Source organism: Phocoena phocoena, chromosome 9 (genome assembly GCF_963924675.1).
Source record: "Phocoena phocoena chromosome 9, mPhoPho1.1, whole genome shotgun sequence".
NCBI classification, from domain to species: domain Eukaryota; kingdom Metazoa; phylum Chordata; class Mammalia; order Artiodactyla; family Phocoenidae; genus Phocoena; species Phocoena phocoena.
In genome coordinates this window covers 64,907,166-64,922,875 of record NC_089227.1, presented here as the reverse complement: position 1 = coordinate 64,922,875, position 15,710 = coordinate 64,907,166, and the positions used below count along the sequence as shown (strand labels likewise).

General features: G+C 37.0%; 1 protein-coding gene across 2 annotated transcripts in view; it reads right to left on the bottom strand.

Moving 5' to 3' along the window:
- Window positions 1–218: 218 nt before the first annotated feature.
- ANLN (anillin, actin binding protein) overlaps window positions 219–15,710 on the bottom strand; it is a 53,246-nt gene continuing 37,754 nt past the window's right edge. For both annotated transcript variants that reach the window (XM_065883741.1, XM_065883742.1), the window contains 4 exons: window positions 10,152–10,238; window positions 6,765–6,872; window positions 3,132–3,304; window positions 219–342 (listed from right to left, as the gene is read on the bottom strand). In XM_065883741.1, the coding sequence (XP_065739813.1) occupies window positions 219–342; window positions 3,132–3,304; window positions 6,765–6,872; window positions 10,152–10,238 (492 nt within the window). The remainder of the gene's footprint in view (window positions 343–3,131; window positions 3,305–6,764; window positions 6,873–10,151; window positions 10,239–15,710) is intronic.

Here is a 15,710-nt window from a genome sequence, read left to right as displayed (position 1 = left end):
ACATTTTTTCTTCCAATCATTTATGAATAACAGAAGATAAATCGGGTGAAGTTTTACATACAAAAGACATAAATACTGCATAATATGTAGTGAGTGAATATTGGCACATACCCTTTTGTATTTAAAGCATAAAATGCAACCAGCAAAACTGATGCTCTTAAGAAACATTTATGACCTAAGTCAGAAAACCTCTATATGACTTGGAAATGTCCCACAGTTTAAGGCTTTCCAATAGGTTTATAGCAAGCATCAGGTTGCCAGAGGCGAATATCAACAAGAACTTGATTGAGTTTTTGCATCCAGAGATCCCGCTCTTCCTTGGTATCTGCAGACAGCCAGTTCCTACATGAACAAACAAAAAGATCAGGATCCCTTCCCCCATTCCATATCTCCAAGTACGCTTGCTGGGGCGGAATGGGGGGGGGGCGGAGGCTAAATAGTAAAAGGAGTAACTCTTTACCACATTTTAATGCAGCGGTCCCCAACCTTTTTGGCACCAGGGGCCGGTTTCATGGAAGACAATTTTTCCACGGCCGGCAGGGGGGTGGTTCAGGCGGTAATGCGAGCAATGGGGAGCGGCAGAGGGAGCTTCGCTCGGTCACCCGCCGCTCACCTCGTGCTGTGCGGTCTGGTTCCTAACAGGCCGCAGACCGGGGCTTGGGGACCCCTGTTTTAATGGATGCTAAATCAAGAGACCCATAGTAAAGTGCTTCTCCAATTACAACAACAGAGAATCATCTGGCAGGTTGGTTAGCTGAACCATAACTCACACTGATTACATTTGGGAAATGATGGAGTTTCACACCAAAGGCAGTAACTAATCGTGTACAGTTGGTCTGACTGGGCAGTTTGGTGGTGCAGGACAGCCACTGAGCATGGGTCACTTCCTAGAAGAGCAAGGGCACCACTGGCCTGAATATGGGAGCCCCCCCAGATCCCTCAGACTCAGGGTCCCCAAGAGCTGGAATCACAGACTCATGAACCTTCACCTGGCCTTATAGATACCATTTTGTACTGTCTCCCATTATTCTTGTCCCACTGTATTAGTAGAGCACAGTATTTACGGTAAATGATCTGAAGATCCTAAGACTTTGTCTGTCCTAATCTCTTTGTTCATACCAGGAATCTCTTCTTTGTATCCATATTTAGCTACAAGTTGAATATCCAGTTGATGTGGCAGGCGAGGGTGGGGGGAAAGGGGAATTCCCTAATTCACAAGCCAGACCATTCTTCTAGAGGACAGCCGGGTGTTAGAAGTATGTTGTATTGTACTCACTCTCCATCTTTATAATTTCTCCCCATTGGTACTAGAAATGGTATAAGTGTGAATAAGCAGTGAGTTGATCATCTATTAGCCAATGGAGAGAACACAATACTTACAGGAATGATAGTGACCATTCGTTGAGCTCATTCCCTGTGCGTGACACCATGCTAAGTGTGTCTACTCATTAACCCCTACTGTCATTCTGTGGAGTTTATTCTCCTCTGACACAGGAGATTTCAGAGGGCTAGCAAAGTTAAGTAACTTGCCACGGTCACATGTGGTGAGTCACTGAGTCAGGATTTAAACATAGATCTGTTGACTTCAAAGTTCAACTGTATAATACTGGCTCCCCATGTGATGAAACATTTCTAGTTCAAATGTATAATCTATATTTCAAAGTAGGCAATATTTATCAGATGATAAATATTTTGTATTGAAGGAGGGAAAGATAGCAAGGTTGGTTAGTAGAAATAAAAACGATATACATTAAATTTAGATAAAAGGCATAGGTCAAAAAGGCCCTGGGGAGAAACAGATAAATAATACAAAGGAGAATGCAGAACTGTAAAATGTATATACTCTGCAAAATATATGATCAAAAAGTGAAATAAGTTTTAAGAAGCCACCAAGCAAAGCTAAAAACTCAGCCAAGACTGAGCTGAGCATGGGCCTCTCTCAAATGCTTGGATAAAGTGTCCACTCAAATTACAATAATGTTATAATAAGAAAAACTGCATGCAAGTGAACTACAGAGTAATTAGAGCAATATGTGATATAACTATTTCTACCGCAGGAGAAGGTCGAGATCTGGGAGGGTTTATGTAACAAGTAAAAGATAAGATTATATGAAAAATGTGAGTACTGTTTAAAAAGGGCCATTGTGGTCAGGAAGTACTTGGGGACTGAATTTTGGTTGGTTCCCTCACTGACTGTGGCCACGAACAGGGTAGCTACTAAAGGAAGTGACTATAAATCCAATTTGCCTCTCCTGTCCTGTCTGATGTCACTGCTGCACAGAAGGCGCCCGAAGGAAAGGAGTGGATGAGCTCAACTAAATTAATCTGAAAGTAATCTAGGCATCAAGAATTTCCAAAGAATGCGTCCCCTCTTTCTCTGTTTTAAAACCAACTGGCGGTATCTGGGCAACTTTGTCCTATTTTAATAGAGTGTCTCTTGGCTGAACTTTCTGATATTTCCACATCAGAAACTCATGGAGCCAGTTCTACCCATCTCCCTGTCTGCAATATCCAGCAACAGTCTGATTAACAGAGATTCTGTCAAATTCTAACTTTTGTCCCTAATCATAATTCTGTACATTGAAGTTGGTCTGCAAGCTTCTCTTGGGCATCCAATCAAAAGAACCTTAGACTCTTAGCAATAAGCTTTTGCATCTTATACTTAAGATTAGGGTTAACGAAAAGTGACAGTCCCAGTAGTTTATTCTGTTAATCTCCAACCAGAAATTTGCAGAGTAAATTGTTTTGTAAGTCAGCAGGTTAATCGAGGGTATCTGGGGAATAGACAGGAAGGGATGTGTCAAATCGCTTTAAAAAATACTTGACTTCTCAATTACACATGAAATCTTCAAACTCAGCCCAAAGAATACTAGGTAACTGTCCTGAAAATGGCTATACTCTGAGTATACTAGAAAACATGATAAACTAAGATATAACTTGAATGCTGTATTTTTCTTAACTATATTGATTTAATTATTAGCTTACTCTCTTACTGATGTGTGTGTGTTTTGTTTCCTCATTAAGACTGTACCCTCTTCAAAGACAAGGATCATCTCTGATATTTCTTACAGTGGTAAGAACATAGTGGGCAATCACTTAGTTGATAGAAATATTTATAGCCCAATACATACTTGGTGACACAGAGTGTGTCCCTGCATTGGCTGACCAGAGTCTCTCGGTCATCTTCTCTTTGTGGTCGGACGGTAATTAATTCAAAAGTGTTGCGTCTTGCACAAAATTCTCTGTTGGCTGGTTCTATCTGCCGACTGGTACAATTGGCCAAATTTAATCTTCCTATGGGATTCTTTAAAAACAAATTTTTAAAAAACATGATTAGTAGGAAATAAACAAGACCATTTAAGTCAGTAAGCATTAAGCAGTATTCCAGTTGATACAAATTTAAAATTAAAAAGGCATTAATTTAAAAGTTAAAGTTTAATTACACTGAGTTTAGAGAAACATATTTAACATTTATTATTGTTTTTTGCTGGTCATAAAAATAGAAACCAAAGATGTCAACTGGAGCTCTTAGTCAACTTAAAAAACAAACTTTTTGTTATGGAAAACTTCAAACAGACACAAAATAAAAAGAACAGCATAATGAACTTCCATGTACCCATTAATCAATCAGCTCTCACAATTAGAAACACACATTCAACCACCTTTTGTCTATAGCCCACTTAATTCCTCCCTTTCTGTAAACAGAAACCTAGACATCAGAATTCATTTGTAAATATTTTTTATGTATCTCTAAAAGACCAGGCTAATCTATTGCTTTGGATTGTTGGAAGCCATGTTATTCCTATGGTATGACAGTCAAAGATAAAAATTCTTAAGACTAAATGGTCCTGAAAAATTAGAAAAGGGACAAGTATGGGCACAAGTGATTTTTAAAAAGCCAGTAAAAGCATTAACTCTATTAGTAATTAGAATGAAATATACCATTTTTAAACATTAGATTGGCCAAGTCTGGAAAGAATGGTAATAACCTATGTTGGTTGGTTGGGGTGGTGATAGAAACTCTCATACACTGCTGGTGAAAGCATAAATGGTCTACTACTGGTAGACAATTTGATAAGAGCAATCAAAAAACATTCAAAATGGGCATACCCTAATCCTACAACTTCACCTAAAAGAAATTTATACTAAGCAAATACATAGGTGCACAAAGATGTTTATATGGGTATAGTCACTATTTTTTCATAATAGTGAAAAGATTGAAACAAATTAAATGACAGTAATTGGGGACTATTTAAACAAATAATAATATTATGTCTCCAGCAAGTATGGCAGACTAAATAGTCTAAAAGTCCTCCCATAATTCCCCAAATGCCAAACAACTGAACTCACAAGAAGGTGAAAGAAACCTTCAAAGGCCAAAATCAATGAGGAAGAGAGAGTGCAGAATGGTAAGCTAGCCTGAAATCTGGCTTCCTTGGGGTACTGACCAATGAATGTTAGGAACTGGCAACCTTGACTCACACAGGTTAAATGATATAATATGAAGTGTGATATTTGCTTTAAAATACCTCAGCAAACCAACAAAAACAAAAAAGTGTGTGTGCTGTGGAGAGAGAAATGAAACATGAAAGTTAATAATTGTTGAAGTTAGGAGTTCAATATACTATTTCTCTCTGTTTTGTGAACATTTGAACATTTTCAATTATAAAAAGTTAAATATACAGGTACACATATTTCCGTGTGTGTGTGTGTGTAAAATGAAGGACCAAGAATAAATAATACATTGTTGAATAAAAACACAAGTTAGGAGACTTACCTTACCAGACATTAAGATTTATTTTAAAGCTATGGTAATTGAGACTGAGAGATACATACCAAAGGAAACAGAATAGAAAGCCTAAATATAGACCTACATATATAATGATATCTTGATACATGTCAGAAACAGCATGTGGATCAGTGGGGAAAGAATGGACCATCCGATGGGGCTGGCACAGTTGGGTTTCCAGATTGGGGGAAAAAAATCAATTCCAGGTAAATTAAATATGAAATATAAATCTTTATAACTTTCAGAAGTTATAAGGAGGTATAGGAGAATATCTTTATGACTATAGAGATGATTTTCTTAACTAAGACTCAAAAAAGCAAACAATAAAGTAATAAACTGACAGATTTATCATAGCATTAAAAATTTCTGTTTATGAAAAGATAAATTAAAACATATGCCAAGCAAAAGATGGGAAATAAATGGCCAAAACACATAAGAAAAGATGCTTACTCTTAATGTTCAATCAAGGAAAACCAAAATAAAAACACAGTGAAATAACCTTTCACACCTATCACACTGACAAGAGTTTAAAAGGCTGACATATCAAGTGTTGGTGGGATGTGGAACACTGAGAACTCTCATATACTCCTGGTGGGAACAGAACATTGTACAACCAATTTCAAGAATAACTGGACAAAATCTAGCTAAATTGAAGATGTGCGAAACCCTACAAACCAGCAATTCTGCTACTAGATACAAACTCAAGAAAGAGCTCTGATCCATGTAGCTAAGTTATAGCAGAGCTGTTTATAATAGCAACAATTTAGAAATAATCTAAGTGCCCATAAATAGGAGAAGTGGATAAATTAATTGTGATACATTCTTACAATGGAATACTTTAGTACAGAGAAAGATGGCTAGAGCTCTACAAACTAGAGCTACACACACCAGCCTAATGTCACAAATCATGTTGACTTAAAACATGCAAGTTGCAGAATAGTATATACAGTATGATCTATTTGTATAATGCTTCAAAATATGCAACTGCAATAATATACTGCTTATATATAATATGTAATAAAAATTTAAAGAAATACATAGGAACAAAATAATTTCAGGATCGGGGTTATCTCTATGAGGGAGAGAAAATTACTTGAGGAGCTTTAACTGGACTGATAACACAGAGGTTGATGGAAATTACTTTTTTTTGGTCTATTTGAAGGTTCAAAATATTTCACAATAAACTTTAAAATAAAATTTTATATAGCTACAATGTAATACATATAGCTATCTAATACAATATCACAGATGTATTTTTATTGATGTGGAAAGATATCAGGATATTATCAAGTAAAAATTAAGTTACAAAAAACATGATACTTTCTGTTTAAAAAAGATTCATAAATGGATATATAACTATTATTACATATACATTTTAAAATTTAGAAGGATACACAGCAAAATGTGAACAGTAGTTTTCTCTGTTATAGATGATTTTACTTTATATTTCTGCTTATTTCTATTTTCCAGTTTTTGGATAATAAATTACCACACTTGGGCAATAACATTAAATTCTTTAAAAACAAGATGTAATGTATCCATAAAATTCTATTATCAAATTTCAGAAACAGAACCAAAACCACTATATTCCTATGGTGGTTTTTCCTTTCTGTTTTATCTCAGAGTTAGGTAAATCAACTGTTAATAAAATACAAAAGTGAATTGAAAATATTTCTGACTAAAAGTATCAATTAAAAAATATTATGAAACATTCCAAAAAAAAAGAAAAATATATTCCTTAAGGTATTTCAAGAGTGGTCAAATCACAGGGAATGGATAAGATATAAAATTTTTACACAAATACACGCACACACACACACTCACTAGTCTTTCAACAAGAACATTTTTAATGGCTTAGTAAATATTTTTAACAGGGCATTTGGGTGGTTGATGGGGGCCACGGGGAACACTTGCACGAAATATTCCCTGAAAGTCAGTTAGGGCTTTCACCACTGACCCTCAATATTAATATTACCTTTCGTTTCTCATCATCTGGATAAGTCCAATAAGAGATACAGTTTCCAGAAAGAACACACCATCTTCGATGCCACGCACCAAAACCACTAACATCTTCAAATATGGTCTGGAAAAGTCAATGAAATACTGACTTTAGAAACTTGAGGATCAATTAAATGTTTTCTATACATTAAACCTCAGTATGTTGACATATTTCATACTGCAAAATCTACTTGCATGATTTTTTTTCTTTTCTCTCTTTTATAAAGTACTTAAGTTTATTTTTATTCTACTCTGTATCAAGGCCAGGAATCTTGTTATTTCAATCTCAAGCACAAAGTTAGTACAAATGACTCACCAGCTCCCATTTGTGTTTACGTTCACCTTTTACATCATAAAGGTAATAGAAAAGAAAAAATTTGATGGATAAAAATAATACAAGTTATCATTACCCCCTACTATAATCAGGGAAAAATAACGAGAGGATAGCTTTTTCATTTTTATAGCTGTGGAAACTGAAGGCCAAGGAAAGTAGATGACAACACACGGTCACAAAGCAGAACTGGAACCTTCTAGCTAAACCAGAACGTACTTTTCTTGCTGCTCATCAGTCTTGGCAGAGTTAGACTAGTACCATTTTAGAATCACTTAGCAAGTTTCTCTGGTTGGTAGTCTCCTTCCTTCCAGCTGTCCCTGGCACATCAGGAAGGAAAACTGAACCAAGCAACTGAACCACTTCAATTACTACCTCTATTTTTTATAGAGGTTAGAAGCAATTAAAAGGCATTGCTTAGATAGCGGACAGAAGTTATTTGGGGGAGTCCTGAGTAATTTTTTTTTACCACATTTCTGTAAGTGTGGATGTGATAAGAATGGCCTATAGGATTCAAGATAGAGTAAACCTGAAAAGATCTAACTCTAAAGTAGTTAAGAGCCCTGCTCAAACATTAAGTAGGTCAGACATTTTAGGCAAATGAATGTCATAAGAGTAGATCAGGGGCGAAAGGTATCTAGAGTAAAATATGGAAATATTTACATTAAAGGAAAAGGTCAGTAAGTAAACACTGCTTTCAAGTCAGAAATTTATAGACACTTTTCCAAGAATATCTAGTGCCACCTGCTGGATTTACATGTGAAAAAAGCTACGAAGTATGATTTACAGTCACCTTGGCTGCTTGCACTTTCTGTACGATCTAGCTCTTCTTTCTGTGCCCTTTGTCAGCAACTGCAAATTGACTTGTGATATCTTTTGTATAGCTCAAATTCTTGCTTCACAAAGAAAATCAAAGCTATTAGATTTTCTCTACTTCTGGTACCACACCCACAATCTTCTGTGTATTCTACACATATACTTTCCTCCTCTGATAATGGAAAAAGTATAATTCTGTACAAGATCATGAACCGTGGCTTGGGTCTTATTTGTTCTCACTCTCATGACCTTGTTCCATGTGTTATTCCTTAAAGTGCAGGTTCCCCATTGCCTCTATCTTTGCCCTCTTTGGCCCTATTAGAAGCTACCCATTTGAATTGAAAGATGCTCAAATCTCTCCAATCTTAATAAAATGTCAACAAAATCCTTCTTTCAGGTATCACACTCTCTTTACCCCTCTGCAGCCAAACCTTGTTTCAGAGTTGTTGCACTCCCATTCTTCACCCTCCACTCTCTTTATAACCATTTGCAATCTAGCTCCTGCTCTCAACAAGACTAGAATGATCACTTCATTAATAAGTCCAACAGTGTCTAATAGATCCTTATCTAGTTTGACCACTCCCTCTTGCAGACTCTCTTCCCCTGGCAACCATGATACTAAGTTCTCCATTGCCCTCCCTGTAGTCTCCCTTGAGAGCTTCTCTTCCTAGGTCTGTGGCTTAAATGTTAGTGTTCTCCTGACTATTCAACGCCACCTGAGCTTCCATTACTATCTCTCTGCTGCAGATTTCCAAACCTTCACCTCATCTAAAATGTCCATCTTGAGCTCCAAACTCAAACTCTGAAAACGTGTCTGTATGCATCTAAAATTCAAGTTATTTAAAACTTAACTCTTAAAACTTCCTACCTTGGGTGGGGACTGACTGACAAGGGGCATGAGGGAACTTTCTGGGGTAATATTGTCTATCTTAACAGAAATTTGGGTTACATAGATGTATGCCTGTGTCAGAACTCAGGGGATGTACACTGAAGATTCATGGGAACATACTAATGTCCACAATATACTTTGAAATTCTTCCCCCCAAAATATGATATTTTCAGGACTGGCTAGAAGGATAGCTAGGTAGTAGATACATGATACAGCAAGGACAGTAAAAAATGTTAAAGGCAAAATCTAGATGCTGGCTATATGGGCGTTCATTGTAAAATTCTATCAACATTGCTGTATGCTTGCAATTTACCACAATAAAATTTGGGGGAAAAATGGTTTCCACCCCCACCATGGACACTTGCTCCCCCCCCCAGGGCCCCTTATCTCAGTATAATCACTGCCACCCAACAAGCTGTGCAAGGCAGGGATCTGGGTGACATCCTTACTTCTGCTTCTCCACCCCTACAGCCAAACCCCTAGGGTCTGCACTTCCTCCTTCATCTATCCATGGTGGGTCCTTCTCTCCACCCTGACTGCCAGCCCCCATCACCTCTCTCATGCAGTAACTCAGTTTCTTCACTAATCTTCTTCAGTTCTGCCACTCCCCAGTCCACTTCCACACTTTCCTAAACCCCCAAATTTGATGTTAATCCTCTGCTTAAACTCCTACTAGAGTACCCAACCGACTTCAGGATAAAGTCGGAAGCCTTTAAAAGGCCCTCTAACACTTGGCTCCATTTCCCCTAACCCCACCTTCCTCCCCAACCACTCCTCTCACTACCCCTTCTCCACACACACACTCAGAATCTAAGCTCTAGCTACCTTGAAATACCTGCCACTATCTAAATGTGTCATCTTTTTTCTCTGGTGGGGGTGAGAGAGGGAAGGGCCCTCCAGGCCATAGTAATGCTTTTCCCTTCATCTGGAGCACATCTCCCTCTTCTCTCCCTCTGGCTACCTTGTTCAGCTAGCAGTTTACAAGCTATTTCCAATACCTTTCTTTAAGCCTTCCCACTCATACCTAAGACCTGGTGTCCCACCAATTTACACCCATGCACTCTACGCTTTCTCCCATTATAGTACTGTATTGCACTTAACTGTTCACTTGTATTTCTTCCTATTACACTAAAAGTTCCTGAGTGTAGGGATTACTTTCTGTGGCCTATGATATTCTAACACCAGCACAGTGATTAGCATATAGTGGACATGCAACAAATCTGAACCAATTTATCACTTAGTCACACAGACTTTCATTCCTATTGGAAACCAAGTCTATGCTTCACAAATTGCAAAACAGAAAATATAGACCCAGTGATGTTACTTACTAGAAAACCTCTTTCTTCAACACTTGAATTCACTTGACACTTTATTTTTAAGTAAATATGACCTTCCAAAGGAGATAGAAAGGGTACCTGTGAAGAAAGAGAGTAAATTATTTGTAAAACAGCTTTTCTTGATAAAACATGTATAAATCATGAATAGAGAATATGATATCTTGAAAACACAGTATTTTCTAAAGCTGGAATATAAAATAGGTGGCCCAAAGGCCACTGGTTCCTTAGCAACAAATGCTTGAATAACAACAATACATTGAATAAGTTCATTCAATGTAGAGCCTGCTTACGGCAGAACCCTAAGTCCCAAGTAACGTGATAAAGAAAACACGGATTTAAGAAGAGAATACATGTGTTTATCCATTCCCTATCAACAGAATATACTCGATAGAAGGTGGGATAAACCAACTGGCATATTAATACAATATAATATTATTCGGCAACAAAGAATAGTGAACCGCAGAATGGAAACGTTGATCCTCAAATTCATATGGAATTGCAAGAGGCCCCATATAACCAAAACAATCTTGAAAAAGAAAAACAAAGTTGAAAGAATCATACTTCCCAATTTCAAACCAATCCAAAGCTACAGTAATCAGAACAGTGTGGCACTGGCATAAGGATAGACATATAGACCACAGGAATAGAATTGAAGAGTCCAGAAATAAACCCATACATATATGCCAGATTGATTTTCAACAAGGGTACCAAAACCATTCAATGAGGAAAGAGCAATATTTTCAACAAATGGTGCTGGGGAAACTGGACAGCCACATGCAAAAGAGTAAAGTTGGATCCCTTCCTCATACCACATACAAAAATTAACTCAAAATGGATCAATGACCTAAATGTGAGAGCTAAAACCATACAACTCTTAGAAGAAAAACAGAGGAGTAAATCTTCAATGATCATGAATTTGGCAATACCTTCTCAAATATAATACCAAACCATGAGCAACAAAAGAAAAAACAGATAAATTAAACTTCATCAAAATGAAAAACTTTTCAGTATGGGGAGGTTCCTCAAAAAATTAAAAATAGAATTACCATATAATCAATCAACCCCACTTCTGGGAATTTATCCAAAAGAATCAAAATCAGGCTCTTAAAGGGATATTTGCACTCCCATGTTCATTGTAGCATTCTTCATAACAGCCAAGAGGTGGAAACAATCTAAATGCCCATCAGCAGCTGAACAGACAAAGAAAATGTGGTATAGCCTCCTTTCTCCCCACTTCTGTATATGAAACTACTCTAGGCCATCCAGACCCTGTTCTTCTCAGAGCCCAAAGTTTGCCTTTTAGGCCTTGAGACTCTTAGTGTATATTTTCTTATGTGTCCTAACCCACAGCCCCACACCTCTGCACAGCAGATCCTTGAGGTCAATTATCGTGTCCTTCTCATGTTTGTTTCCATATCTTATTGCCAAATCATATCCAGACATTCAATAAATGTTTGCTTAAAGAACATTGTTTGTTTTGTCAAATAGTACCCAAATACTCCTATTGAAAAAAAAGAAGGCAGCCGGGGGACGTGGGGGGATGTAGTACATACAAACAATAGAGTATTATTCAGCCATAAAAAAGGAGGAAATCCTGTCAGGTGTTACGGCACGGATGAACCTTGAGGACGTTATGCTAAATGAAATAAGTCAGTCACAAAAGGACAAATACTACATGATTCCATTTGTATGAGGTATCAAGAGCAGCCAACTCAACAGAAGCAGAAAGTAGAGCGGTGGATGCCAGGGACTGGTAGGAGGGGGGAAAAGGGAGCTGCTGCTCAATGGGTACAGAATTTCACTCATCCAAGATGAAAAACTTCTAGAGATCTGCGGCACTACATTGTGCTTATAGTTAATAATATTGTACACTTAAAAATTTGTTGACGGTAGATCTCATGTTACGTTATTATTTATTACAATAAAGAATTTTAAACTTCTGTGTATCAAAGCATAAGAAAGTGAAAAGACAATGTACAAAACAGGAGAAAATATTTGCAAATCATGTATCTAATAATGGTTTAGTATCTAGAATACATTAAGAACTCTTATAACTCAAAAATAAAAAGACAACTCAATTAAAACATTCCAAACAATCCAACTTAAAAATTGGCAAAAGACTTGAATAGACATTTCTTCAAAGACGATATACTAATAGCCAACAAACACATGAAAAGATGTTCAACATCAATAGTCGTTAGGTAATAATTGTTAGCTCGATGACAATGGTGACAATAATGATGAAGGTGAGGATAAGGACGAAGATTCTAACGGAAATCTCAAGTTGCCATTGTGCCCAGAACCATTTACTGAGGAATGAGTAAAAAGGAATCTGATTCTTTTATTGGAAGCACATTGCTTTGAACCAAAATAAACATAAGCTAAATTACAAAACCAACAATAAGTTATTGAAAGCAGATTTTTTTATTGCTTGTTTTAAAGTTGAATCATTCTGTATCTATAAAGCTTTCCTTATTCTTTAGATACAAGTATGTTTCCAACATTGATAATCCCAAAACTCATGCTATAGCTTAAACCATGCTATGACTAAGTTGTGTCCCCTCCCCATCCCTAACCAAATTCACATGTTGAAGTTCTAACTCCCCATACCACAAAATGTGACTGTATTTGGAGATAGGGTCTTTAAAGAAGTAATTAAGGTTAACTTAGTTCATTAGGATGGGCCCTAATCCAATGTAACTTGTGTCCTCATAGAAGGAGAAGATTTGGACACACATACAGAGAAAGACCATGTGAAGACACATAATACAGCTATCTACAATCTAAAGAGAGAGGGTTTAGAAAAAAATCAACCCTCCCAGTGCCCTGATCTTAGACTTCTAGCCTCCAGAACTGTGAAAAAATAAACTTCTGTTGTATAAGCCAAAAAAAAAAAAAACCCTCCAAACCCAAAAATTAGTCATTAGGGAAATGCAAATCAAAACCACAGTGAGGTGCCACTTCATACCCATTATGATGGCTATAATCAAAAATACGGAAAATAACAAGCTTTAGCAAGGAGTGGGGACACTGGAACCGACATTACTGATAGGAATGTCAAACGGTTCAGGAACTATGAGAAACAGTTTGGTGGCTCCTCAAAAAGTTAAACAGAATTAACATATAACCACACAATTCCTCTCCTAGATATATACCCCCAAAGACTGAAAACAGGTATTCAAACAGGTATATGTACGCCCAAGTTTATAGCAGCGTTATTCACAATAGCCAAAAAAGAAACAGACCAAATGTCCATCAACAGATGAGTGAACAAAGTGTAGTGTATAACATAATGCAATAGTACTCAGCCATAGAAAATAATGAAGTACTGATACATGCCATATCATCTACATATACATCCACACATACATATACACACATATAAATTTACCGCCAAAGAACAAAAGTTATCTAAGCAATAATTACCTAGTAGGTTATACATAGAGAAAAATAAAGTTGCTCTATAATGTATATAATATAGAGCCAATCAACAATAATTTTCATCAAATGTTTGTACCATTTTACTTCCAGGCAGATTTCTAAAACTAAGGACCCCATATCAAACACAAGTCTGCATTACAGAGAGGGTAGAAAGCCACTAACATAGACCTAGTAGTGAAAGCCTATGTTGAAATCTATCTGACAAAGACATTTAAGTTCAATATGGAGATGGTCTGGAATGCCCTAAATCCACACCAGATGCAATTACTGTCATGATGTAATGACTATTCACTCCCAACCATGGCTGATTTGCTAGCTACAGAGACACACACAAAAGTATATCTAAATTCTGTCCATTAAATTACTACAGTGTGCTTGGTCAGGGCGATACACAGAAAGGAGTTTGACTTTCATTACATGCTCAGAGCTCCACTTCCACTTAGGATGTGAAAGGTCACAAAAGACCACCATTTCTACTGCAACAGCAAGAAAACAATGTATAAGCTAAGAATATCTTATTTTCCTTAAAGCTATCTAAGAGTTGTGCAAGCAAAAAAAATTTAATGGACCAAATTCCAGTAAGGAATGTACCCTTCCTGGGTGAGCCAAATCAGCGGTGACCACTTTATTCCCTGGGAGCAAGAACTGACAGAGAAGCATGCTGGCAATGAATTCTGCAGGGAAAAGAAAAAACCAGTGAAGTCTTTAACAGCTAAATGAAGGCTGTCTACCTAGATGAGCATCTCAAAAGAGCCAAGGGTCAGAGCTAGCCCACCCTACCTGCCAATCTCCCCCACTCTCCAGAATTTTGCTGAGTAAATGCTAATGCCACAAGCCAGAGGCAGATCTGGAAAGCAAAAAGAAATCTTGTAGACTTTCAGAATTTAGATCTCAAAGTTCTACTGAAAGGAGGCGCCTAACTTCACTCTCAAGGCATTTGAAACAAGAGTTGAACCCAACTAACTAAAGCACTATCTCAGCTCAACTTCTGATTATACTGAGAGACAAGAGGGTGTTATTACCACCTACTTCAGTCTCTACTGTTCTTTTATAACATAACATAACAACATCACATCACATCACATCTAGCCTACAGTTTCAAAGTTTTACAAGACATGAAAAGGCAGGAAAAGGTGGCCTTTAATCAAAAGAAAACAAAACAAACCCTGTCAATAGCAGATCCACAGATGATCTAGATGTTAGAATTACAAGACAGAGACATTTATAATTTGTTAAAGAATTTAGAGGAAAACATGGACAAAAATGGGTGAGAAGAGGGAGAATTTCGACAGAGAAATAGAAGCTCTAAAAAAGATCCAAATAGAAATTTTACAATAAAAAAAAAGTTGAAATTGATTCATTGGATGGTCTTTACAGGAAACTGGGGTACATTAGAAAAAAAGATAGATGAACTCAAAGACTGGTAAATAGAAATGATCCAAAATGAAACACAAAGGAAAATTAAAAACAGAAAGAGTGTCATAGACCTGTAGGAACATAGTCAAGAGTCCAACATACATTTAACTGGAGTCCTAGAAAGAAAAGAAAACAGTGCAGAAGAAATACTTGACAAGATAATGGCTGAGAATTTGCCAAAACATATGAAACACATGAACTACAGCTCCGTAAAGGTCATCGAAACTTAGTATGATAAAGAAATAACCCAGTATGACAGAGAAAACCACACCTAGGCAGATTAGGGTCAAACTGTCACAAATCAAAATACTTAAAAATATTAACAGCAGAAAAGGGGAATTCCCCAGCAGTCCAGTGGTTAGGACTCGGCACTTTCACTGCCGGGGGCCCGGGTTTGATCCCTGAACAGGAAACTAAGATCCTGCAAGCCGAGCAGCGAGGGCGACAATATAAAAAAATAAAAATAAAAGCAGAAAAGATAAGAATGATGGCTGACTTCTTATCAGAAACAATCAAAGCCAGAAAACAATAAAATGTCATCTTTAAAGGGGTGGCTGAAAGAAAAAACCTGCCAACCTAGCAGTCTATATCCAAGAAGAATATCCTTCAGAAATTAAGACAATGTAAAGAGAGACATCTTTGGATAAACAGAAGTTAGAGAATTCATTTCCAGCAGAAGTATATTACAAAAAA